General features: G+C 46.1%; 1 protein-coding gene across 1 annotated transcript in view; it reads right to left on the bottom strand.

The window, feature by feature from the left end:
* The window catches only part of SMARCAL1 (SNF2 related chromatin remodeling annealing helicase 1), a 49,606-nt gene extending 29,767 nt beyond the window's left edge, over positions 1-19,839 (bottom strand). Inside the window, exons 1-8 of the mRNA XM_081096314.1 lie at positions 19,296-19,839; positions 18,008-18,879; positions 17,214-17,264; positions 13,872-14,078; positions 12,903-12,953; positions 7,996-8,182; positions 4,460-4,610; positions 2,813-2,971 (exon numbers count right to left, since the gene is read on the bottom strand). Of these exons, the coding sequence (XP_080952440.1) occupies positions 2,813-2,971; positions 4,460-4,610; positions 7,996-8,182; positions 12,903-12,953; positions 13,872-14,078; positions 17,214-17,264; positions 18,008-18,821 (1,620 nt within the window). The 5' untranslated portion in view covers positions 18,822-18,879; positions 19,296-19,839. The remainder of the gene's footprint in view (positions 1-2,812; positions 2,972-4,459; positions 4,611-7,995; positions 8,183-12,902; positions 12,954-13,871; positions 14,079-17,213; positions 17,265-18,007; positions 18,880-19,295) is intronic.
* Positions 19,840-27,947: the final 8,108 nt, after the last annotated feature.

The raw sequence follows: 27,947 nt of genomic DNA, 5'->3' as shown, positions 1-27,947 counted from the left end.
GCTGTGGGCCTGGGAAAGTTTCTCCACCACATGCTGAGCAAGTTGCTTTCTCTCTGAGTGTTTTTTACCTATACAGCGGGGTTAGTGACTCCTGTCCTGTCCACTTCACAGGCTGCATTGAACAAACTGCTGAAAGGTGTCTTCTTCTTTGTAAGACAGACCTAACATCTGCCCGGCACTAAAGCAAAATGTGCTGAAGACCCACTGTGTGCCCTGCAGACCCACTATGTGCCCTACACTGGGGCCCAGGCCTTGCCCCCTAGGGGCTGGCAGGATGTCAGCTACACAGACAACTGATCAGACGATATTTTGAGTGCTGTCACTGAGTCAGGCGTGACAAAGTACTGTGGGAACTTAGAGTAGGGAGGAAGACAAGATTCCTGCCATGCTTAGAACATGGAGCCTGGTTATTTATAGCTCTGCGTTCTGTGCATAAGCAAACTAGAAAATGTCATGTTTTCTAAAGCTCAATGAAGAACTAATACATTCTTAGTATCTGGGGAAAATTTTTCTATTTCGGTCACAGTCGAATTACTTACTATGTGACTCCGAGCAACTACTTGACCTCTCTACAGTGCCAGTTTCTCCATCTGTAAAATGGGTATAATACCAGCAGCCAGTGTACTAGTGTTGGGTTGTCTTAAACAGACTAAGGCACATAGAGCCCTTAGAACAGCCCTGCCACTGAATAAGCCCTCAGCGGATACCAGGAAGATCCTGGCTCTAAAGGTCAAACGACGCTAAAGATGACCTATAAGACCCATCCCTCAGTTCCATTTCAACTAAGATGAACAAAAAAAATGAGCTAAAAAGCACAATATACAGGAATGTGAGATGAATCTCCAAATGTCACTGCATGTATTCCCACAAACCTGGGGTATAACATTTGTACTCCTATCTGAGGATAAGCCCATGTTGACAGCCAAGAAAAAGGGGTTTATAGAGAAAGTAGCACCAAGTCCAGAGATATGGAAGGGAATGGACCCTTTTACCAATGGGTAACAAAGGACCACTATTATAACTAACCACAAGGAGTAGCTTCTCCTTCATATATAAACGAGACATCTCAGGACCGTCACTTTATTCCCTCCTTCAACATTCCTCTGGAGTAGGGGGAAGACAGGGACCTTAATTAACTGAAGAACGAACCATCCATGGTAGTAAGTCATTTGCTAAAAAATCACATGGCTGATTAAGTGTTAAGTCAGAAACAGAAACACAGGAATTCTGCAGCCAGACGTAATCCAGCTGTGATCAGTGACTCCACTTTGCCAGCTTCGTGCCCACGGGCAAATTATGTAACCTCTCTCACTGTCAGTTTTCATCAGCTGAGAAATGGGACAGTCTTTGCCCAGGGGCCATTGTAAGATCAGCGATTATACATCAAGTACCTGATAGAGGAACACATGTAAGAAATGAAGGCTTTAGTCTTCCTACACATTGTAGAAGAGTCACCATCATCCTGGGGTACTTCTTTCAATGTTTTTAATTCAAAACCACATTTAAATTTGTGCCAAACCAGAAATAACTCCCCCAAAGATTTGGTATCTTTTTAGCTTAGAAAAAATTTACACATTTAAGTTTGCTTATGCTCTGAACACAGTATGATTCTCATGTCCAAATCATAATCACAGATCCTTCTCTGATTGCCACAGTACTTGGTTCACAAGTCTATGAAAGCACTGAGATGTATTCTAATGACCTGTGCATGTGTCCGTCTGTCCTACTGGATTGTTCTAGTGCACAGCGCTGTGTGGAGCTCGAAGCTGGTGCACAACTGCTAGTTAGATGAACACATGGATGAATGTACTTCCCAACCCCCAACAGCCAGCCCTGTGCTCAAAGCACGGAGTCCCTACTGCTCAAAGCACAGGTCCCTTGTTGACCTGTGCGACTCAGACTCCACTTCCCTGGGCCTCCTAAAGCTCTCTCCGTTCCCTCCTTCTACATGACACATGCACTCTAATCTTGAGTGCAAGATTTGAGAAGCCACAATCAGGAGAGAATTCTTTTTTTAAGAGAAGGAAAACACCACTGGCTTTTAAAATTCACACATTTGAGTAAAAAAGAAACTTGCATATCATCTGGAGGCATTGGGTTTCACTGTTTCACCAGAAGGAACACCGGGGGTAAACGTCCATTGGAAATCATCCATCATAGGCTCTGCCTCTGAATGCCGGTTAGTGGTTCCTGAACTGGGAGTGGGCACTGGACAGATGGGGCGGGGACACAAGAAGCTGCACACCCTCAGGAACACGGCATCCAGTGAGTGCTGACAGGGGGCAGAGACCAAGTCTCTCTAGAGACCGAAAGAAGGAAAGCCAGTCCCTGAGAGGTGTGCCGTCACATCTGGACTCAAGTAAAGTCATCTTTTTAAAAAGGACTAAAGAGTGCTTTTTTGGGAGGGGAGGGAGTGTCCTTCTATTGGCTGGAGGAAAACTTATGAGCTGTTGGGACAGTATGCCTGAGCTGTTCTGATAAGAGGGCACCAGATGAAGGTGCACGGCTGGAGTTCCTAGAGCCCCGGCAGTCCGGAGTCCACACACAGGCCTCCACAGCCGACCTCACATCAGGGAGAGAAAGGCTTGAAACCCCAGTGCAGACCTAGTAAATCGCATTTTTCAAAAAGATCCCCTGGAATTCTAATACGTAGTCAGGGCTGAGAACTGCTAATTGAGAGAAATGAAATGTTGGTTCACCACAAAATGAGACCATGATTTCTGTTCTCCTAGAGACTGAGTTGGACTCATGAGAGTACAGAAGAAAGTTTCCACCAAGATCAAGTCCTTAAATACTTTGCCAAGTCACTTACAATGATGACAACTTTAAAAGGAGTTTTTAGCTGCTTTTCCAACTTGCTCAGGAGGTCAAAACTGACAATGTTGACCAAGCCAGTTGTCAGGCGGTCCTTGCCGGTCACCACGACATTGATGTGCTCTGGGTTCAGAGACGGCAGCCACTGAAGGAAGGCCTGGGGATGACAGCAGAGAACAAACCCAAAATGATGACCCAGCCCGACAGCTACCGGCTGTGACCACAGCCGACCCACCACTGCACTCTCACTGTGGGCCAATGTCACTGCTCCCTGAAAAGCCAACATGGCCTCTGCCCCTCCATGTCCTCCCACAGTGGTCATAACCCTGTCCCCAAGACAGCTACCATCTCCATCTTCCTCTCACCCACTCGCTCCCCTCACTTTCCCTAGCAGAACACTTCCTTCCTGCGTAGCAAGTGTAGTCAAACAGCTACTCTGTGGTGCCTGTGCACTTCACTTCTGTGACCCCTAACTAGACGGCAAGTTTCTGCAGAGAAAGAACGTGACTAATGGTGATATTTTCTACAAAGCACCTGCTCTCTCCAGAAATGTTGCCATCTCTAGCCAAAGCCAGTACCTAGGGTCAGCAGAGGGCCACCACTGCCTCCGTGGCAGTGTCGGGTGCTCTCTGGCATGCCGGGGTGACACGATTCTGATATAGGGAGTGCTGGTTCTTTCTCCAGCCTCATCTGACCATCTGACCCTTCCCTAGAATTTCTGAGGGTACTGTGGGAATCTAACACACAACATGCATGTGTTGAATCATAAGTTTCTGGAGGTACTGGCAGAATTCAGATCACAGGACAGGAAAAGAATGTGGTACTGTTTCAATGCACCATTTTAAAGTTTTGACGGGCACCTCTGGGCACCAGGCTGAGCAGCTGCAGGCAGAGCTGCATCTTCCCCATGGCAGCTCCTGTGGGCTTAGGAAGCAGCCAAGTTGTGACGAAGCCGACAGCCGCCATAGGCAGCATAAGGCATGGGGCTTCCTTCTTCATCAAGATGGCTTATCTGGATTTTTGTTCATGTTACAGGACCAGCCTGATCCCTGGACGTATGGCAGACAAAGCTCAAGGCTGACTGATAATAAAGCTGAGTTCAGGTCAGACTTTTTAGCCATAAAGGTACCTGGTAGACAGGGAACATCCTGCCCTCACCCCTTTCCACAGAGAGCAAAAGCCCTGAGCCAGGAAGTCTGGCACGTGACCTCTAGGCCCTGCGCTGCTCCATGTTAGCAGGAAGTGTGGAGCCTACCCTCTCTGAGATCAGTGTTCTCATCTGTAAATGGGCTAATATCTCTTGTGCCTGCTGCACATGGCCATTATGGGATTATGGGAACTAAAGGAGGAATCTTATTTTAAAAATTAAGTGCGGTACAGATGAAAGGTGCTACTAACAGGAAGTGTCTGCCAACAGAGCGAGGCGAGTCTGAGCTGTGGCTCCGTGGCTTCCTTCCCTGAAGGTAGTATGGGACTCTACTTCGGCACAGCCCATGAGCCCAGGCTCAGGGGGCATCTCCTCTCCAGTCTGCCTTCAGCTGAAGCAGGACTTTAAATATCCTAGGCCCTGTCCCCAAGCTGTTACTTGATTCCTCTAACCGAGGAAAAGCGTCTTTGTTAAAATCCGAACACAAAGAGCACGGACCTGCTCCCAGGTGAAGCGCACAGACGAGGGCACCACCACCAGGAGCGGCCACTCCTTCCGGTAGAAGGCGGCGATGCAGATGGCCTGGATGGTCTTCCCCAGGCCCATGTCATCAGCAAGCAGCAGGCGGCCTCCTTTTGCGATGGCAAAACTGGAAGCAGACAAGGTAAGGACAGTAACACAACATATTCCCCAGGGGCACGAGTTTACCTGCCACCACGTAAAGTGATACATGTGCATGGCTCGGTGTAGGCTGTGTGGCAGCCAGCATGGGCCCTGCTCATGAGAAGAGATCTGCTCCCCAAAGAGGGAAAAGCAGGAGCTAATCAGGGAGCAGAATTATAATTTAAAAAGGAGTCAGAATCGGGAAGATGTGAAATGGTGGTCAAAGGTAGGGAGAAGCTCTGTAAGATAATCAGGTCATAAAAGTCTGCAACACGAGTCACCCTCAGCCCAATGTAGGCGAGGCCCGGGGGTGTGCAAGGACAGTGGGAAACGGTCTCTAATAAGGGGCTGGGGGGGGGGGGGAGGGGCTCACCCTTGTTCACACAAAAGATCTGCCTAGAGGAGAGGAGAGAGATTAGAGATGAAGAATAGAGAGGATGCTGTGTGTAAAGGCCAGAGGGAAGGAACCAGCAAAGACAGAACATGCTGCAGAGGAGGGGGCAGCCAGAGGACAGGGTGGAACAGGGTGTTTATCTAAGAGGGAGCAGCAACCTCAGCTAAGGTGCTCACTAGTCAGAGTCTCCAGGGCCCTGAGCCTCCAGTGCAACAACCCTTGCTAATCGTTTGTGAATAAGGTTATAGCCGACTCTTTTGGAGACCAATTGGCTGGGCTGGAATCCCCATCCCACCACTCAGGGGTAAGTTATCTAACCTCCTGGTGCCTCAGCCATAGATGGGAATAACAACAGGATCTACCCCAGAGACTGTTTCGAGGATTAATGAAGTTAATAAGTAACGCACTTAAAACAGGGTCAGAAGAATGTTCTCTTATAGCTACTATTCGACAAAAAGGCACAACAGTAAGAATGACTTGCTCGAGTCATCTGATGACTCAGTGAAACGCTGAGGGATCCCGAGTGCCAGCTGCCTGGTCTCCTGCTCCACACACCCATCCCTGTTCAGATGATTCCTGAAAACTCATCATCTGCTCAGAAACCTGGTAATAGGTCAGACGACTAGCTCTTTTTCTTTCCCTCTCACATAGTAAAGACAGAGACCGTAATCTCTTTTAAAAAGCAGCTGGTTTGGCGGACAAGAATTCTAGGCTGCACGTGGACTTTCTGAATTGCCTGGAAAGGCCAGTGTCTGGTGAAGGTGGAGAATGGACATGCAGACCTGTGGGTGGCATGAGGCCAGCACTCCTGGGCTCAGCAGCACACGGAGTCAACGGGCGTCACATCATTGCACTTCCTTGTCCTCCCAGCAGTCACAACAGCCCGCCCAATGAGAGGCCGTGGCCACCACGTTCCTTCAGTGGGAAGGCAGGGAGCCCAGCGGACTGCGACCTCACCTCCCTGAACAGGCCTCTTCTTGGCACACCTACCTCAGACCTGGGTTAAAGCTCTGCACCATTTTCGGGATGAACCCACAACTCAGACAGAGGGAGGGCAAGTGTGGAAAGATTTATTCTCTTACTTTCTGGTTTACAAAACTGGCAGCCAGGGCAGACAGGGAGCACCGAAGCACTTTAGTCTATCTGGTCATTTTCAAAGCAGAATGGATGCTGAATTTCAGTCTTTCCTTTATCCCTGCCTTGAGGTATCCCAGCTCAGGAACCAAGTGGCCAAAAATGAGAACAAAGCAAACCCCTGAGTAAACAGAGAAACAGTCACATAGCTGATGCCTCCTCTACAGGGCAGGCCACATAACAGAAGCTCTGTCCTCATCAGAAAATGTGATTTAAGCTCCAGTTTCACTTCTGGGAGCTGAGAGACCTTAGGCAGGTGGCTGTCTGCCAGAGCCTCGATTCACTGGTTTCTTGGGAGACCATTTAGTCATTAGAGGAAGCTGATATGTATCTAAGAGATTTTACTCCATAAGTTTAAGGGAGTTTTCAACTGAGTTTTTACATACAAAAACAAAACAAAACAAAAAAACATGTGGAATTCATAGCCCTCTTCCCTCAACACCAGAGAATGAAAGTTAAAATCTGGATTTAATTAGAAAGTGTTGAAGAAAGGCTGTAAGTACCATAGCATGTTCAGAGCCCTAGAGAAAAAGATGGGAGCTGCTGGCCCCACTTTGTTTCCATGAGCACTGGCCCGGTGCCTCGCACAGCGCCCCCAGTGGTGAGGAGGTTACCTGGCAAGGCCAGCAGGTACCACATGGGTCCATGGATCTCTCTATACTGGAGCCATGATGAACTTGATGCTGGTCAGAGTGGGCAACATTGTCATGAAGGAGCCAGAGGAGGAAAAGAGCAAAGGAAAAAAACTGCCTTGAGCTTGGGTAAAACGCGGCCCAAAGGACATCACAGATCACGTAGATGCAGGGCCGAAATGGCAAAGTGTGTTACCTCTGAGGGACAGAGGCTGATGGATAGGAAGAGGAGAGGGTGGGCGGAGCTGGGGACCTGGGAATCAGTAAGGTATGGCTGTGCCGAAACCACACCCAGGACAGAATCCTGTCTGAGACAGCAGCCGAGCTTTACCCAAACACCACAGTGGGTTGCACACAGGCAGGCTGACTTTGCTCGTCAGTGCCACTGACAGTTCAGTTCCTTCCCTTGCACAGGGCTCTTCTCCAGCCACACCGCCTACCAACACATCTAGCTCTCATATTTTTGTGTGGACTATCAAGACCTCCTCCCTCTCCTTGACCTCCCGTATATTCACTAGAAGGCAAGTTCAAACCTGTCGTTTTGCTTCTCCCAAGAAGTCTGGAAAAAAGGACAGGCCAGGCCTCCAGTTTACCTTTTTTCTTTCTACAATAAGTGCACCCTAGCTTTCTTTTGGAAAACTAGCACCTCCCACTCTCAGTCCAAGTAATTCTTGTAGGGCAGGCGTATCATCCAGCCTCACCAACAAGACTTCAAGCTCTGGGCCACAATGACTGACTGGTTCCAGATCCATGCATTTCAGTGTGGGATTCCGAGAGAAGAGGTGCTTCCGCTGGGATGCTGGGCTGATGGATGTGAGCTGGAAGGCCCTGGCAGCCCCAGCTGCCACACCTGAGTAGCATCAGGCTGAGAATAAAGCAAACTAAGAGGAAGGCAGAGCTGAGAGAGGGACAGAGTCTGATGAGATCCTTTTAGATCCTGCGTTTTCTATTACATGCACTGAGAAATCTCTTTCTTCAACTAGTTTGAGTAGGTTTCTGCACACCTGCAACACAGAGCCCTGCTAACGCACAGAATTTGAAATCAATGGTTACTCAGGCTCTGGTAACAGTACACCTGGCTGTTCAATGCCTAACTGCTTCCAGACATCTGTAAAAGATGAGCATTCACAAAAGAAGGGGCATCTGAACACAGCTGGTGGGGAGGAATGAAATGCGAGGGAAAGGGAGCAAGAGGAAGATCAGGCACCTACTTGACTCCAGCTCTCTGGAAGGGCAGCAGACTGGACACGAGCTTGGGGTCCACTCTGGAGAGGTCGGCCTCAGGGGCGTCTGCTGTGAGACAAAGAGACGTCTTCTCCAGCTGAGAAGCAAAGGCCAGGGTGAGCGTCTTGGGCAGAGGACTCAGCTGCACTTGTGGGAGGCAGCGCACCCTTTCAACTAGAAGGAAGAAGAGAGGCATATGAATTGGGGTGTTATGTCCAAGAGATCCAGGGGTTACGAAATACAAATTTCAATGGCTGAAATGCTGCTGCATGCCATCTTAAGAAACTAACTGGAGAGAAAATCAGGGCTGATAGACGCATGCTAGAGAACAAGTCTTCCCTCTCTATTCCTTAATTTCTGCAAATATGAGGGCAATCGGTCATGCAAAATTGATTTTCTATACTACACAAACACTGGAAAGAAATACAAAGTGATGTTGTGACTGATCGTTTTTTTTAACCTAAAGTAATGTAAAAAAAATTATCTTAGTATTCCCATTCAAATAAGAAAAAAATCAGCCCAGAAAGAGCAAGAATTAAAATGGAAAAATCTTGTCTCCTTTCCAGTCTCCTCATGTTTTATTTTGGTTTCGATGTTGAGAAGTCAGAGAACGCTCCGTCACCTGCTGTCAACGGGCGAGGAAGCACGGAGCGCCATACAGAGAAGATGCTGGGCATTTCTGAGAAAGATCAGTAAGATGGTACTTACTCCCAAACAACAACACAGGGCAAAGTCCACGCAAAGGCCACAGCTGGTAACAATGCATGTGGGCCTGCACACTCTCGACCCTTTCAGCAAGAGAGTGATCTCCCCTTGAGAGTAAGTTTTACAGTCGTGATCTCAGTGGTGAGGCAGCCAGAAAACCCATTAGTCCTGAGGTGGCCTGCTAGCTCCCTACCCAGCCTCCAAAGCAAGTGCTGGCAGGCAAAGGCCTGGGGGCCAAATCGGCCTGTTTTTGCAAATAAAGGTTTACTGGACACAGTTGTGCCAGCTTGTTTATGGATTGTCATGGCTGCTCTCATGCTACACTGACAGAGTTGTGTAGTTGGGACAAATACAGCACGGCCCACAAGCCTAAAATATTTACTCTCTGGCCCTTTACAAAAAACGTTTACCAACCCTGATAAGTTCAGTCTGACTTTCCATTACAGCTCATCTTTAGGGGTTTCTACTCTCCTTTCAAGTGTGCGGTACCAGACCTCCATACAATGGATGGGGAAATCTCTTTTTCTAGTCAGAAGCCATTAACCCAAGTGGGAAAAATAAATTACCTGAGATCTACATGGAAATGAAAGCAAATTAATTTCACTGATCTTACTCTTTGAAAGAATTTAAGCCTCATCTGATTTTAAATTTAAGAGGAAAAAAACTTCTTCAACAGAGAAAAGGAAAAAGAATAAACCAGGATACAAATAAAACATACAATTTGGGGGGAACGGGCAGGGGAAGATGTTAAAAAATCACAAAGTTAGAGAACAGACGATAGACCTCGAGATCGCTGGTGGTAGCAGAATCATTAACCTACCAACCACAGCCCGCTGTCCTAGGGGCTGTAGCTTTCTAAGGTTCTTCCCTTTCAGCATTTTCCTTTGAAAAATCAAGTTAGAAGAGTGACCGCTGTTCACAGATCCTCAATTGCTCTTTATCCTTTACCTTTTCAGGGGCACCCTGGGAGAGTCATAGTAAAACCAGGGGGCTTACTGTCCTCAGGAATCCAGTAGAGAGAAACTGGGCATGTTTCATTTCTACCCAGTGTTATTTGAAATTCTAAGGTTGTAGTTCTCTATTCCATATGATCATGTTTTTCCTTAGTATCTTCACAAGATATTACAAAGTGTTTTGCCACACAACCAATTGGCTACAATTGCAAATACTGATGTGAATTTGGAGGACTGAGCCACCCACTACCTTAAATAGCTTTGTATTTTCAATACATTTAAATCCATTTCGTCCTTCACTAAATATATGTACCAGTTATTTCTGGGAACAGTTGGCAAGAACAGAATCACCAGGATAGGAAATTAGGTAAGGTTGGCGGCTTCAACATAAAGAGACTGTCCATACTGACGCAGAAGTACGTTTTATGCCTCCAAATTAAATCTGAGCATGCTGATTTCTCCACACGTCAGGAGACTGAGCACTCCGTGTGCTTTCAGAAACCATTTTCATTATAACCCTTTCAGAACTCAAATACCTGACGGAAACGGAGACACGGCTGATGAGCCGGCCACTGTGAAACACGGTGTTTGGTAAGCGTTACGTTCTTTCAGCCTCTCAAGAGGGAAAACGGCCACTCGGCTTCCTACCCATTACTGTCTCCAAATCCCTGTGCTGCTACTCCGGCCAACGGGGTGTGTTTCTGAGAAAGCCCCACGCACTGTCGACGGTGGCCGTGTCCTGTCCCTGTGCTGGGAGGTGGCAGGAGCGTGCTCTGGCCTCATGAGCCATCTAGAAGCCGCTTCTGTGAAAGCCACCCGAAGCCACCAGCAGGGATGGGAATGTTTTCAAATAGCCGCTGACAAGACAGAATTGCCGAGGGGGATGCAGAGTCCTTCTGGACTGTGACAGCTGGGAAAACCAAGGGCCTTAAGCCAATCTCACTGTGGGCAAAGGCCTCAAGTCACTTAGAAGAGAGAGAGGAAAGCTTAGTCACCTAATCTGGAGAAAATAATTATCACCAGGTCATCAACGAGCATTCATCTACTCAGAAGGTCTTACTGTCAGTTTTAATTAGTTTTCCATGCACATGTTCACGAGCTCGGGGTCAGTCATCTAATTTCCACGGAGGAACCAGCCCCAGGGGTGAGGAGAGGTGCAAATTCCCCAGGGCCCTGTCCGATGCTGATGGAACCAGAGCTCACCGGGACCTGCGACTCTGCAGGCTGTCTCCTCAGCCTTGTAGCGCATGGGTCTGGCTTCTAAATTTCTATACAGGCCATGATACAAACTCAAGATCTCAATGTTTAGTCCGAGTCTGAGTGTATCATGACCCGCAATGCTCCCAATAAGGAAAACAACGTTTCCGGTCTCTGGGCCTAAGCTTTTTCCAATCTGTGAAATGGGGAGAATCAGTCTTAGCTTCCACAAGACGTTGGAATGACCAGACAGCATGGAAAAAAGTAATCCAAACTCTGAATCTAGAATTCTAAACTCCAGATCCAAAGGATTATTGATGACAAACACAAACTGTATGTCTGGCCATTGTGTGTTTTTCTGGATGAAGAATTGTTGTTTCATCAGATATTCCAAAGAGTATGTGGCCCACTAGAGATGTAGAAACATTATATAATACTATGTGAGTCGAGACTCATGGTTTTCAATGTTACATTCACCTGCTAATGCTGTAAGTATCCTGCTTTTTATCCTTCCATGAAAGTCAAGCCTTTATAGCTAACATATTTATGTCTTTCTCTGGTTGAAAGACAAAGGGATGAGAGGGAAAAACTCATTCCTACTGCTCACCAAAAATTTGGCTTTGGCCAGAGTTCGCTCTGAGTCACAAGTTCCAAACAGCAGCAGCCATGGGATCCTTTCTGCTTCAGCTAGTGTTCCGATACTAAGTATCTCCTCATATTCAAACTTAGCCTTGAGTTTGCCACAAGTCTTTCCTCAAGGATCAAAGCCCTTCCCTTATATTTAATTTCTGGCAGAAGAGCAGGTACGGATTAAAGACACGCCCCCCCCCCCCCACACACACACACTTTTTTCTTCTTTTCTTTCTTTCTTTCTTTCTTTCTTTCTTTCTTTCTTTCTTTCTTTCTTTCTTTTTTTTTTTTACTAAAAGGACAACTGGGACCCAGAATGTTGAATTATCCATCTGAGGTCCTATAGTAAGTCACATAAGGAGGAGACAGAGGGAAGACACCCAGCTTTCCTCTTCGTTAAAGCCCCAGCCGGGTGGGTAAGAGGGCCACCCCTGGCCTGACCAGTGTGAACACTGGCTGGGAGGCCAACAAGTCATCGGGATCAAACAGGAGGAATGCTAACGCCGGCAGCAAACCCTCTGTAGAGCTGTGACAGCTTGAAGACGGGTGTTAGACTGACATTCAGGACAGGCTGAGATAAGACCATGTCCCCTTTCGCAGGCAGAGAAGAAAAACGTTTAGTCCAAACTAGTTTCTCCTTCTTGTAGTTACATCTGTACCAGGGGTGGGCAAACTTTTTGACTCAAGGGCCACAATGGGTTCTTAAACTGGACCGGAGGGCCGGAACAAAAGCATGGATGGAGTGTTTGTGTGAACTAATATAAATTCAAAGTAAACATCATTACATAAAAGGGTACGGTCTTTTTTTTTTTTTTTTTTTTTTTAGTTTTATTCATTTCCAACGGGCCGGATCCTGCCCGCGGGCCGTAGTTTGCCCACGGCTGATCTGTACACATATCCCTTCCTTTGGTCCATCTGCAAAGTGCTCATTAAAGCTGTGCACCCTGGCCTAGGCCGAGCCTCTGACAGACCTCAACCCACCTGCAGCTCAGTATTGCTGAGACCCTCCCACCTTCACCAATCATCTGATTCCAGAAGTAATCTGAGAGCCTGTCCTCAGAGGGTGTCCAAAGCAGCTTCCATCTAAGCGAGGCAATCCTTCCTCACCTCTGACCCCCACACTTCTACGATGGGCGGGAGGGAGGTTTCCTGGCCTTGGAATCTGACCAGTACTGCCTCACGCTGATGGAAGCAGAGGCCCCTGGTTCGTTGGGCTATTGTAAAGCCACCGTCTCAGCGGATGGGGCTGGGGCTACCTGAGAACATCTCCACCTTTCCTTGTCCTGTACACAGCATGCACAGTCATTGCGGGGGAAGGAGGGGGAGAACCTTTTAAAACACTCAATTTAAGGCAGATCATTAAAGCTTAACAACAGCATGATATAAAACAAGCAAGGTGGGCATCTCACTTAGTTTATTGTGCTCTTCCAAGAGAAAGTTCCACTTCCTGGTCTTGACATCTGCAATGAGAAGAAACAAAATAAGCAAATGTGCCAGCCTGCTTCTGCTGTGTCCTCACACTTACTCAGTCCCTGGTTTCCTAAACCTCCAGGGAGCTCGCATGGTGTGGTGACTGTGATGTCTCAAAGGCAAGAGGTTTTAAGACCTTGCTTTCTACTTGCCCAGGGAAAGGCTAAAACCATTTCAAGAATGTGAATATTAACCCATAAAAGCCACAGCATTTTGTAAAACAACATGGCCCATGCTAAGAATGAACTCCAGGAGTTCAGAATTCTGAAGCTGATTTCTGCCCTTTATTTGGATGGGCAGCTTTTGAAGAACCTCACAAAAAATAAAGCAAAATTGTTTGGTTTTGGCCAGTGATTGTCAATCCTGGCTGATTATTAGACTCCCCTGAAGATTTTTAAAACTACCAGTGCTCCACCTCAAACCAATGAATTCAGTATCTCTGGGTGGGAAGTAGGCATCAACACTGACTGGGCCCAGCAATCTGGGTTTACCAGGCCCTTCAGGTGATTCTGATGATGCTCAAGTTTGAGAACTATGGTCTTAGTCTACAGAAAGGCATTTACTTTTATGACAACCATCTGTTTTTCTAGCTCTGCTACAAAATCTAAACAGGTAGGTTTAAATGGCCAAAGCAGAAATTTATCTGCTTCTACCAAGAAAACAGGTGACTGGGAAAAATTGTGTGTGTGTGTGGAGGGGGTCCTTCTCTTTGGGAGGCCTCTGAGGACAAAACAGGCCAATTGTTCACTATCTAAACAATTTAGGCATCACCTCTCTCCAAGAGGAGCAGATCAGGAAGGCTCTACCAAGAAAGCCATTTTTGAGTGTTCAAATCGAGAGAAAAACACCTACTCTGAGACCACAGACCACTACCCACCCTGGGAAGCAGGCGGGGGCCAATTACTTGCCGTAATTTCTAGAATCCATCTGTTTAAACAGTGCGATCAACTCTTGTGAATAGCCGATGTCTGCCTCAAAGCGGGCCCGGGAGATGAGCATGCACTGCCCTTTGACAAAGGTGAGAGAGGGAGCCGAAGGCAGGCCGGTCTGTGCCACACTGCTGGCCCCTTCCAAAGGCTGCAGGGTGACCGTGCGGAGGCGCTGGGCTGCTTTCACTGCGAAGGAGAAGAGGAGGACAGCGGTGACAAGGTGGATGACTTTCACATGGCCCTTGGATGCTCAGGCAGGCAAAGGAGGAGGGCAGGGACAGGGTCATAGGGAATTACACATGGCAGTTACTGTTGGACTGGGAGCTTTGCAAGCATGCTTTCATTGAGGCTTTGGAAAATTCACGATTTATTGAACATTACTCTTCTGCTCCTTAAGTTTTCAAATTAAAACACTTAGAAGTCAGAAAATAACAAGGGGAAGAGGGGTTTCACCAGAATGAGCAAGTTTATTAGATCATTTCTGTTGCTGAAGTCAACACACCAGAATCGCCCACTTAACCCTACTTCCAGGCCCCTAACTCTGCTTAGAGAACAAGGGAGAGAGACAAAGGCCCACCAGGCCACAGAAGCACAGTTCTGAACCTTATTTCATCTATTACTGATGTACTTTATAGGTTAATAGATTTGACTACATAAAACTAAATTGTCAAAAGACACAAACTAAATTAAAAGGCAAAACTACCGAGTAAAGATACTTGTAAGAAAGGCAAGCAGAGCCCATACTTTTAAAAAAATCAAGACCATGCCCTGGCTGGTTTGGCTCAGTGGACAGAGTGTCAGCCTGTGGACTGAAGGGTCCCGAGTTCGATTCCAGTCAAGGGCTCATACCTGGGTTGTGGGCTCGAACCCCAGTGGGGGCGTGCAGGAGGCAGCCAATCAATGATTCTCCCTCATCATTGATGTTTCTATCTCTCTCTCCCTCTCCCTTCCTCTCTGAAATCAATAAATATATATTAAAACACACACACACATACACACACACACACACGCACAAAACACCCAAGACAACAAAACACAGAGATGTAACCAATTGAAAAGAGGGGGGAAATGACTAATAAGCATTTGAAAAAATGTTCAACTGCACAAATCATCAGAGAAAAAAAAGCCCTTTTTTAACTTATAAAAAATAGATATCTGCATTGCCAGTTGGAAATAAATTCTTTTGAAAAATAATGTGGTGATATACAGCAAGAGCCCTAAAAAGTGATCAAATGATCCAACTTCTAGGAATCTCCCCCAAATAACAATTGAAAATACAAAAACTTATGGATAAAGATGTTCCTACAGATTTAACACTGAAAAATAAACTGGGAGCAAATTAAAACAGATAGAGAGAAAATGATTTAAGCAGTCTATGACATTTATACAATGAAATATCATATAATCAATAATGATTTTTTGGAAGAAATTTCAGAAAAGACAAATACACAAAAAAATTGAGTTCAATGGTATGAAATCATTTTTTTGGAAGTCAAAGTGGTCTGATAATGGGCATTTTTATCACTCAGCATTAACTGTTAACATTCAGCATGAAAATAAAAATGTTATGCTGGAAAACTAAGCGAATTATGCAAGATAACAATTACATTACATATGTAAAAATCTGTATGTTTTAATGCACAGATAAAAGGCTGGAAGGTACAAAACTAAAACGTGAATAGTGGTTAACTGAGTGGGGAGTTTTGGGGGATAGTGTTTCTTCTTTGCACTTTGATATACTTTCCATAAGATGAGTGTGCGATAGGATTGAAAAGGCAAACTCCAGACGTACACCCGAAGCAAAATGACAGAAGACTGGTAGACCCAGCTTTTACATGTTATATCGATGAAAAACTATAATCTACTAAGAAGACACAACAATCATGAACCTATCTGAAAATTTAAAAAGAAGAATAAATGCACAAATCCATGATCATTGTGAGAATGTTAATATATCTTAGGAGACAGCAGATTAAGTGTGCAAAACACTGGTAAGGACACAGCGGAGCTAAACAAATAATCAGTAAAATTCTTCTAAAAGCTATGAACAGACTTTTGTGCCTGTTAAATAGTTTTCAAAAACAATATGCGAAGCATTACTGAAGGCAAGCATATCACACAGAAAGCATAAATGAATCTGCAAACACAGAAGTCATTTAGGTCACCATGCAGTGTGGTCAGAGAACAGGAGTAAAAAGATAATAAAACAAACAAAATCATGACAGTGGAAAACAATGGTTTAATCTGAGGAACCATGAGAATACAGTGTGTCAAAACCTGCATTCTTAACTTAGGGCACTGGTCTCCCCTTCCCAACACCTAACAAATGGATTAATAGTAAAAATGAGCCCCCCTCCCCCCCCCCCCAAAAGAGTTCACTGGCAGCTACTAAAGAAAAGGATATCACCAAGTGTCACACATTTCAAGATGGGGAGGTGAAGGAGAGAAACAGGAACTTCTGCTGGGAGCTGACCATCACCCTCCAGAAACTGTACTGGTGCCCCAAATCGGGGGAGTGACCTCACCATGTATCCTCATCTTTTCCGTCTTTGAACTGGGAGGGAAGAGAGGGGATAGAAATGGCTGCTGGGAGATGTGAGAACAGCCAGGGCAGAGGAGCAGACTTCAGGAACCAGGAGAAGGTGACAAAAACCTTGGAGTAGGGACAGTCAACAAAATCTCAGAAGTGGTGTGTGCACCCACGGGCCCTGACAACAACCTGACCTGGCCTCCCCAGACCTGGCTTTGGCTGGAGCCTGCCTGGGCAATGCCCCTCCCTAGGCAATGCCCTTTCTTGCAAGCCCTAGTTAACTAGCTGTATAAAGAGTGCTGTGAGGATTTGGGTGGTTTGATGAACTGTAAACCTTCCTGAGATCAGTGGCTGGCATAGCTGCCAGCCATGGCTGGAGCCAGCAACCCAGTGGGAGCATGCACCCTGAAGTCAGACTGTTTGGATCTGAATCCTATTTGTGCAACTTACTGGTTGTGTGACCCTGTGTTAGTAACACACCCTCTCTGGGCCTCAGTTTCCCCATCTGTAAAATGGTTGTCATAAGGAATAAAAGAGTTATAGCACATGTAAGGGGCTTAGAACAGTCTGGAACATACCAGGCTCCATTTAATGCCAGCTTTTGTCAATATTACCAGTGACTATCACCCAATGAGTTGCCTCACTAGATTGGCCATAGTGAGAAGGGAGAAGAGCACGGGGACAGTGGCCTGAAAGCCATCCGAACCACCAGCCAGACCACATCTGCTACTCCAGAGAAACTTCTCAATACCAGTGTTTCCTGCATGAGGGGTGACGACACACCTACTTACTCAGGGCACTGTAGTCGGACATGCTGAAGTTCCACATCTTGGTGTCAGGATCTAAAATGAAACACAAATACTTGGTCTGTCCACAATGAGGTTGATGACTGTTGTTATCTGTACTTGGACACTCAATAAAAGCTTGTTTAATGAATGAATGAATGAATGCTAAATTCAAAAAAGTTGGCTGAACAAGCCCCCACTGATTTACAAAATCCTTGTACAGGACAAATAGGAAATATATATAAGAATAATGCTTTTTATTCCATATCAGGAAATTTAAGTCAGGCTCTGACATGTTATGGGCCTCATCTCAGAGGGCTGAGGGCAGAGGTGGGACCCTGTGTAGTCCAGCAAAGCTCAGGTATGAGAAGGAACGTGCACTGAGGCAAGGCAGAGCTAGCCACATTCCAGCTCTGCCCTTCAGACAAACCAACCTGAGCATGTAACTTTACCTGGCTGAGCCAGTCCCATCGCCTTTAAAATAACATCTAGTTACCTCAAAAAATTGTGAGGCTTAAGTGCTACAGGGCATATGAAGCACCTGGCAGAGGAGCTGGCCTCTCAGTAAACACTCATCCATTCTCCATATGGCCGTGTGGCAGCCCCTAATTTTGGCAGCTGTTTGAAGGAACGTCTCTGACAAAAGAAAACATGGACTAAAATAGAAAAATTTTAACAACTGGTTAGACAGAATGTTCCAATGCACCCTCTTCATATTTATGAGAAACTGTGAGATTAAAAGGGATTCTAGAAATAGGAAAAAAAAATCTGAAAAACTAGACTGAATGAAGACGCATTACCAAAATTTCTGCTGGGCAGACGCTTGAACACGGCAATGAGCTCTGCGTTGTACCCAATCTTCACCTGGAAACGGTCTCCATCCCTTACACATGTTCCCTCCTGGGAGCTTACTGCTTTGCGAGGTGAGGCCCCCAATTTCTGTGGGAGTCTGCCTTCGGTCCCGGGCATCACACTCCCAGGGCCACAGTGGACGTCAGAAATGTCCTGCCCCGAGGTGGAGGGTCTGGCTGCCGTCGCCTCTAACTGAGCTTCCCTGGGGAGCTGTCCAGAGGAGGAAGCTGGTGTATCCTGGGAACTCTTTGCTTTGGCCAAAGGCTCATGAGTTGAGTTAGCAAAGGGTGTCGATTTGGCCCTGTGGGAAACCTGAGAATGACCTTGACCCACGAGCTGCTGGTTGGAAACCTCTGGAGGACTTTGTGCCAAGGGAGGGGAGATCCCAGCGAGAGTCACTTGACTTGGTGGGCTGTGGTGTGGGCAGGCTATGGGCATCTCTTCTGGCCTCTTCCAGGTCCCCTTTGCCTGCTCCAGAGTGCTGGGATGAAAACTGTGGGGGTTGTGAGGTCTTGGGTCACCATGAGATGAACCACTGGTTTTCTGTTGCTTGAAAACGACACCATGGCTCACTGGCTTAGAAGAATCCCTGGGGAGAGTGTGAGAAGGACCCTGCTTGGACTGGGAAGAAAGGGCCGCAATGGGAGAGCCCGATCCTGCGCTCTGATGCTGTTCTGCTAGTTTCTCGGCTCTACGGGCCAGAGCCTTTTGTCGATTCTCTTCAATCTTTTTCCTCTGCTCCTCTGTAAGGGGCAAGGACATTGTAACAGGAAAATGCTTATGCAGGAATGTCAATCTTTAATCAGAAACGTGGTAAAAGCTGGGAAAGAAAAACGTTTGAAATAAACATGAGATGTATGTATTTATCATGTGCCTACCTTGACTTTAACAAACTTTTGTCCCAGGAAATGCACAACAGTGGCTATATTAAAGTTTCTTTTATAATTAACACTCCCCTATTCCCCTCCTCCCCCCCCCCCCCCACAACACACACAGGAATACTAGGTAGCATAGGCGAACGACACCCTGACAAAAGAGGAAAAAGAAGGATCAAATCCAAAGCTGAAGAGGCATTCCAGCTACAATATTTTTCTCCCTCTCATCCCCTAGCCAACTGAGTTATCAGATCCCACGGAAGTTATGCAATGCAAACCAAATCCACCAGATAATGAGAAGAACATTTCAAACTAGAAAGGATAACGGATTAGACAGACATAGATCAAAACAACCACATACCATGATGTGAGACTTGCTAACATAGACTCTTTCCAACCTAGAAGAAGAAAAAAAAGCGTTAGCCTCACATAGACCGCCCACTAAATTCACCCCTCCAATTCAATCCTCTTAGCATTCCTGGCCAATCAGCCTGCAGGGGGCCTAACGGATATAAGCCCCAGAGCAGTGCCTGCCTTCCAACATGCACCCCCTCAGAGCAGCCCAGTGACTCTTTTCGAAAAATAAGGGGGGATAAAAAGTAATGCGTGCTCATTGTACAGATCCAGATGCTACATACACATGCAGAGGGTAAACTGAGTCTGTAATTTCACCACCCATCAATAACCACTCTTCAGAGTTTAAAGTACAGCATAGTTCTGTTTCTTTTTCTATCCATAGCCATAGACACACGTCCCATATTTGGGAAATATACTTAGAGGGACAATATATACATTGTTTTGTGCCTTGATCATTTTTTAAAAATTAATTTACCCAAGCCATTTTTCTATGAGCAGAGTCACTTTTACAATATTCTACAACCGGGGAGCTGGACACCGCTCTCTCCGGATCGGTTCAGACTAAACAGCCCCCACCCCATGTCATGGGATGCAATGCGTTTAATGACACGGGCGGCACCCCGGCAGCACTGCTCAGGCCTCTGAGGCTCAAAGGGTTCCTTCCCGCTGGGATTCCCTTTGCTCGGATCCCCAAACATCCCCAGAGACCTTCCACCTCAATCGCCAAGAGTCAGGAAGGGGCTGGGAAAGGCTTTCTTCCGGGGACAGAGCCGAAGCCTCAGGTGCCCTGGGTAACGTCCCCTACCACACTCCTGCCTAACTTTCCCACCGGGGCTTCCTACACCTGCGCTCTCCGTGCACACGGCCCGGGGTGCCCACTGCCTCCGCGGGCCGGGGACAGCCAGGCCATGGGGTGAAGCTCCACTCATCAGCCCCAAATCAGAAGCCATCGCACTCTATGGACGCCCCTCCTCCTCTCCCTGATGGGACAGCTAAAATTCTAATTTTAGGGGCGCGCTGCACGCCGGCCAGTTAGTGAAGAGCCACGCCCTATTTCCACCCCTACTATCTCCGCTTGGACTCACCCTTCCCCGCAGCCTCCTCCCCGATCCAGGCTGGCACTTGGTCTCGTCCGCCTCCCCGTCTACCTCCTAGTCCGGCAAGGGCTGGAGCACGGCTACCTTCCCGGCGGACCGAGCCGGGGCGCGTCTCGAGTCCTCCCGAGCCAGACTGCGCTTCCGAGCGGGCGGTTAGGAGCCGGCATCCGAGCGCTGCCCGTTCGCGCGCCAGATCGCAGCGCCTGGGCCTGAAAGGGGAAGGGTGTTTGGCACATTTCCCAGCGGGCAACACGGGCACACTTACGCTTCAAAAGTGGGCGTGGTGAACCCGGAGACTGGAGCTGTGCTGCAGGGTCTTCTGGGATTTGTAGTTTGGGCAGGGGATCTGGCGAGACGCCAGCTCGTGGACGAGGCGGGGCTGAAGTGGTGCACCCTGGGAACTGTAGTCCTCGGTTTCCCCCAAAGGTTAAGTCAAGCACCAGATCATGAAAACCTGGGACGTCGAGGTTTACAAATCTGGAGTCTCGCTGTGAGAATGGTCTCCAGAGGGCATCCCAGTCGGAACTGTTCGGAAGCTCTTAATAAAAAGTATCCCCTGGGGCATTCTTCCTGGCACTGATAACCTTATAACTTAAGCCCCACTCACTATTCCATCTCCGCTGGAGAATTAGCATCACCATCATTATCATCATCGTCATCATTGTCGTCATCATGAGGCATTGTGCTGAACATTTAATGTGAATTATTTAATCCTCATCCTACCCTTATGTAACATTATATTATGTGTATTCCCATTTTACAGATGGGAAAACTGAGGCAGTTATTCGATAACTTTTTCAGGGTCTTGTTAGGCTTTTTGTGATTCTGATTCTGAAGCCCCCGCTTTTGAGGGAAAATTAATCAGCTGACACTATCAGCGTCAGTTTACTCCATTTCTCAGCACCAGCACACTTTCCCTTACACAATCAACTCCCCTTTACACATTGGTAGTAAATACAGTATTCTATCATCAGTATACACATGGATGGTGCTATTCTGTTTTCAAATATGGCTCATTTAAAACAAAGAGGTAGATCTCTACTTCAGAATTTTGGAAAATGGCCAAGACATATTTTTAAGACAAAGCAAAGCACAGCAATGTATGTAGTTTGAGCCATAAAAAATTTTTTTGTGTGTCTATAAATACATGTAAACTCATAGAAAAAGGAAATTTAAAAACTCACCAAACTCTTCAGGATCTGAAGTAGGATGAAATACACTCCTTTACGTTTTAATTTACATTTTTCTGAAGTCTTTGAATTTTCTTGTAATGATCATATACACCATGTGTGAATTTTGAAACAGTGAATCAGGTTTTTTAAATGACAAAGCCATTGGCCTGTCTTGCCAGACTTGAGTGACATTTACTATTAGAAATGTTCAAATCTCAGTTCTGTCCCTTTTATTGGCCACATAAACACAGTGACTGTTATTCCATTTTCTCATCGGTAAAGTAAAACAGAAAACATTACCATCTTGCTAAATCTCCTTCTGGTGAGGATCAAAGCAAGATAATGTGGGAGAAGTGCTTAGTGAACTGTGAAATCTCAGAACAGATGGGAGAGGGATGTCGCTATTATCTGAGGTAAATCTTAGGTCTTTTCATTTCCCTACACCTGGCAGGCACTCACTTCCTACTATGTAATGTGAGCAGAAATGGATGAACACCTTTTCCTGCCCTTCCTGTCTCCCAGAGTCAGTTAATTTGCTAAGAAAACTGGGGCTGTGCACTTCACCCATGCCTGCCACCGATTCATGTGACAGTCACTTCACTAGGTTGTACTCCCTCATCGCATCTATAAAATGATATACTGCCCTTTCGCCCTAACCGGTTTGGCTCAATAGATAGAGCGTCAGCCTGAGGACTGAAGGGTCCCAGGTTTGATTCCGGTCAAGGGCATGCACCTTGGTCGCGGGCACATCCCCAGTGGGGGGTGTGCAGGAGGCAGCTGATCAATGTTTCTCTCTCATCGATGTTTCTAACTGTCTATCCTTCTCCCTTCCTCTCTGTAAAAAATCAATAAAATATATATTTAAAAAAATAAAATTATATACTGCCCTTTGAATATGCTAAGATGGCATATGGATGAGTGAACGTTGGGTCTTATAGATTCATGGATCTTATCTCCCAAATCCCAATTGGACCCCAAGTCTGAAATTGGACTTCTCAGAAGATGTACATACCTTTCTAGTTCTAACATTCCAAGAATGGGAAATTAAGAATTCAGTAAAAAGAATCATCTACAGAGAGTAAACTAATCAGATACCACTCAATATTCATCTCTGCTTTGTCAATAGCATCATTTACTGAGGTTTTTAACATATTCAAGTCTTCTTTAAAAATGCCTATACTTCCAAAGTTCTTGAGGCAAGTTACAGTGAAAATTCATTCATTAAATGACTTAAAGGCCTGGAGGAAAGTATAGGAGCTAAGGAATGCAGGGAGAGGGGAGAATAGTTGGAGCAGTTGAGCTCCAGTTTAACTGGGAGCTTCCTGGCAGCTAAAGCAAAAAAGTAAAAAACTTGGGCAAGGCCTTCAAGTAAACACCACACAACTGAAGCCCCCAAACACAGTCAGCTGGGCGGTGCCAGGCCGGTTCAAAGGTGAAGGTCACCTGCCTGCCTTGGAAACACACAAGCAAAAGGACAATGTGTTGAATATTTTGTAAAGTTAAAATTTTTAAATGATTTATAAAATTTATAACTAAACTGTTATATTTAATTATGTAAAATGACTTGAGAATTCATCTCATCGTTTTTAACGTTTCGCTGGCTTTACTTTAGTAAAGTGTTGTTTATAAATGCCTTCATTTACCCAAATAAAAAGTTGGTTTTCCCTCCCAAAAAAATCCAATAATGTTTGTGAATCCAAAAATCTGGCAGACACAATTGTAAGGCATTCCAGAGATGACAGAGATCCGGTTCCTGTCCCTCCAAAAGGTTACAGTATTTGGAGAGCAGGAGACAAATAGCTAAAATTGTCGGATTCAGCAAATTTCCCGAATACTGCATGGCACATGCTTATCCTAAAAAAGTATTTGTTGTGTCTCTGAAGTTCAAATTTAACTGGATGTTCTATATTTTATCTGACAATCATAAAAACGGTTCACTCCTAGTACCAGTGGCACAGGACTTAATTGAGCAGCAAATATACATTGAAAGATACATGAATCACAGACATACTGCTACTTCGAATTTTAAAGCTAAAAGACGCTTTAGAGCCTATCTGGGTTCCTAGGTGAGGCAATAGAGGACAGATTAGCTGCTAGTCCGTATATAAAATGATCGATGAAATTTACATAAATTATAATTCTATCATTATACGTAATTATGTAAAATGGCTTGGATAATTCATCTCATTGTTTTTAATGTTTAACTGGCTTTTCTTTAGGAAAGTGATGATGGTTATAAATGCCTTCATTTACCAGAATAAAATAATTTTTGTGTTATAAAAACCCAGTGCCCCATGTCACAGACCAGGCAGAGGCCAGGCTGAAACAGGGAGCCTTAGTCTCCATGTCGGCTCTTTCTAGACACTAATTAAACATACAAATAGTGGTTGCGGTCTTGCCCTCGCCTGATGGTTTATCTGGGCACTGACAACAGATTTAAGTCCTTCTCCCAGGAGCTCACATGCCAGTGATGCAGACGTGAGGCGTCCCTCTTCCCATTTCTGATCCCCGGGGGAGAGGGCTTGACAGCCTTTGGGGCGGAAGGTTTGACAGCCTCCTCAAGGGCATGTCATCACGCAGGTTAATTACACCTTGAGCACTGTGATAAGATCCAGGAGCAGATGCAAGTCTTTGGGTGGATACGGAGGCTGTTCCCTCCTCTGCAAGATCAGTCGGCAGAGGCGTTTGCATATCCAAAGCACAGAGGAGCGATGAGGAGGTTTATAAGCCAAGAAATTCACCTTCCTGGGCGGTGGTTCTGTTCTGATGGCCTTAATAGCTTTGCGTCTGATAGTTCAGTTTTTCTCCCTCCTCTCCTCTGCCTCCCCTAGCCCTCCTCCCCACCCCCAAACTCTAAATGTATTTTAAAGACAGAAACTCCAATATTATATCTACAGTGCATCCCATAATTTGGTGTAAGGTTTCTCCAAGCATCTTAATTTCTCAAACTGTTTGGTCTTGGTGGCTGTGATTATTTCACAAGCCTCTCAAATCTGGCACATTTTCTGCTAAGATGGCTTGTACATTCTTTGCCAAAAGCATCGTCCTTGACACCTTGCTCCTGTTTCCTTAGACTTCTAAATTTTCACTTTTTATGCTCCTCCAATATGTCAAATTCCACTTTACTCATCCATGCTTGCATATATTCATTTAACAACAATTCAAAGATGTACTATGGGCCACGTACTGTGCAAAGGCACTGGGGTTGCAACAGTAAATAAGAACCCAGAGATGTTACCCTTTCTCCATAAAGCTTACAGTCTAGTTGGGGAGGCAGACCAAACAAACAAACTAACTAAATGATAAATGCTTAAAAGACCTAAAAGAGGGTCCCAAGGAGAGACTCAAGTGGGAACTATTTCAGAGTGGTCAGGAATGGCCTCCTTAAGGGCAAGCATTGAAGCTGAGACCTGAACGGGGAGAAGAGGCAGCCATGCAAATGTCAGAAGGAGGAGGGTTCTGAACCAGAAGCAGGGATAGCACACTGGACCTGGGCAAGAAAGAGCTGGGTGTGCTTGAGAAACTGATAGAAGGCCAGTGTGGCTGCAGGATGGTGTGAGAGGAGCGGGAGGTGGGGGTGGGGGGTGGAGGGGGGTGGGGGGGAGGGGGCGGTGGGGCGGGGGTGACACAAGATGAGAGTGGAGAGGCAAGTAGGACCGATAATTTCAGGGCAGCAAAAGAAGTTTGGATTTCGCTCTGAGAGCAGTGGAGAACCCCCGAGTGGATTCACGCTGGGATGCTGTGGTCCCATGTGTGTCTTAGGAAGATTGGTCTTGCTGCTGAGCGGAGCCTGCTCTGTACGAAGGCAAGCGGCCCGACAGCAAGGCCTCTGGGAAGCCATGGCAGGAGCCTGAAGAAGGGATGGATGGTGGCCTGGCTAGATGGTTGCTTTGGAAAGCTGCTTGGAGGGGAGATGCCAGCACCATGCCTCCTTCTCAGGAGCCTGAATGTCTGAGTCCAGCACACACACACACACACACACAGAGCCCCACTGCAGTGGACATGAAGTTCGCTTAGAACAGTGGTTCTCAACCTTCCTAATGCCGCGACCCTTTAATACCGTTCCTCATGTTGTGGTGACCCCCACAACCATAAAATTATTTTCGTTGCTACTTCATAACTGTAATTTTGCTACTGTTATGAATCGTAAGGTAAATATCTGACATGCAGGATGTATTTTCATTGTTACAAATTGAACATAATTAAAGCATAGCGATTCATCACAAAAACAATATGTAATTATATATGTGTTTTCCGATGGTCTTGGGCGACCCCTGCGAAAGGGGTGTTTGACTCCCAAAGGGGTCGCGACCCACAGGTTGAGAACCGCTGGCTTAGAAAGTTGGGATAGTAAACTGATCTTTCTTATGAACTGCTATTTTTCCCCCCTGAATACTAGGCAGCTTCTTTACAGGAGTATGAATTGGAACAATTATGTTCTTTCACGATTATTAATGAAAAATGGAGTCAAAGAGGAGCTAAGTAGCTTGTTTAAGGATATACTAGGTAACATGAGCCCAAACTCCATCTCAGATGTCCTACTTCCTACTCCTCATTCCTGTGCTGCTTCGTAGGTCCCATAGCAAGGGGACAGCCACCAGACTTCGCTCAGTATTCTACTCTTGACATAGTTTTATCCATCCCACGGGAAATTGCCCAGTGGTGACACCCCATTTTTGTGTCTACAGATGAGATACAGTATAATTTAACTTTGGACTGTCATTGGCTTGGTGCAATATCCCTGAAGGCCACTAGGGGGCAAATAATAGTCCTTGAAAGCCAGCCGGTGTCACCACTACTGGTCCATCTGTCTGGAACCCTCTTTACCTCTTGGTTTTTTATATTTATGCTTTGTCTCTTTTTATGCCTTTCTTTTAAATTTTATTGCCTTTTTATTATTCCTTCTTTTCTCTCTGCTCCTCCAATATGTCAAATTCCACTTTATTCATCCATTCATGCATTTATTCATTTAACAACAATTCAAGGATGTACTATGGGCCACATACTGTGCAAAGGCACAGGGGCTGCAACAGTCAATAAGAACCCAGAGATGTTACCCATATGGAGTCTGCCCACATCATGGAACTAAAACTATTTTTAGTAGTGTGCTGTATGTGTTGAATTGCTCCTGGTTTGCAGCTCTGAAAGAGTATAAGTGTCCCTAACCGGCTTGGCTCAGTGGATAGAGCATCAGCCCGTGGACTAAAGGGTCCCAGGTTCGATCAAGGGCATGTACCTTGGTTGCAGCAGTGATCCCCTATAGGGGTGTGCAGGAGGCAACAGATGGGTGTTTCTCTCATCATGTTTCTAACTCTCTATCCCTCTCCCTTCCTCTCTGTAAAAAATCAATAAAAATCTATTTTTTAAAAAAGAGTACAAGCTAAACACTTTATAGTTCCCTTCCCTAGCCTTTCCCACTCATTTGTTCATTTTTTTACTTATGTGGCCTCCCCTTCAATAGAAACAAACAAAAGGTCCTTCAATTGTTAAGGAATTTCAAGAGCAGCGGAAGTTTTAAGAGGCCTTGAGAGCTGCATCCTGTCTCCACAGTAACTGAGACAGTATCTAAACAACCATCCAAAGTGTGGGGTTCCTGTGGGTCTGGGGGAGAGGGGAAGGCCACTCCTTCCTTCCCCGAGGCCAGTATTTCACATTTCTTACTGTCAGACGATTCTCCTTAGTGTCCACTCCAAATTCTCTGCAAGTTCAGATTGGTTCTGTCCACAGGAGCAAGATCTATGGAGGGAGCTGCGAGGTGTTTTATGTTTCTGTTGACCTGAGGGGCCTGTGATCAATTCCCGTGCTGCAGGCTGACAGTTCAGGCGTGAGTGTGCCGAGGGCCAGGGCTGACCGCCTGCTTCCAATGGACCTATTTACATCTGCATTAGAGGGAGGCACGCTCTGAGGAACTCGGAGAGGAGGAACAGTCCCATTCATCACGAGGGTAAATGATCCTAATTGAGTGGTTAAGAGAATGGATGCTTTCTAGGTAGTTTACAGTAAGGGGCCTCCCGCTCCTGGATGCAATAACAGAAAACCACGGGCCATCAGATCCATTTGGGAAAGAGCATTAGCATCCAGTCCACTCGCCTCTTTGGTCCTCCAGCACGTGTTTCCTGGAAGTCAGCTCCCTCTTAGCAATCAGCTCAATAAGTCTTTTGAGTTTTTATTTTATTTTTCTCTTGTTAAGCTTCTGAAAGAGCAGGGACTCTCTCCTTATCCCTGCTTGTACAGCAAGTGATGCGTAGTCAAGAATTGCATACTCAAGCCTTGGAGACTTCCACATGCTAGAAGTACATCTGACCTTCCGCTGCCCAGCTTCTAGTGAGCAGATGATTCCAGAATTCCTTCTCAGCGCCGCCCCCCACTTCTCCCCCCCCCGCCCCG

The sequence above is a fragment of the Myotis nattereri genome, assembly GCF_964212035.1.
Source record: "Myotis nattereri genome assembly, chromosome: 7".
Lineage (NCBI taxonomy): Eukaryota > Metazoa > Chordata > Mammalia > Chiroptera > Vespertilionidae > Myotis > Myotis nattereri.
Note: the sequence above shows the minus strand (reverse complement) of the source record. Positions and strands in the feature narration are given on the sequence as shown.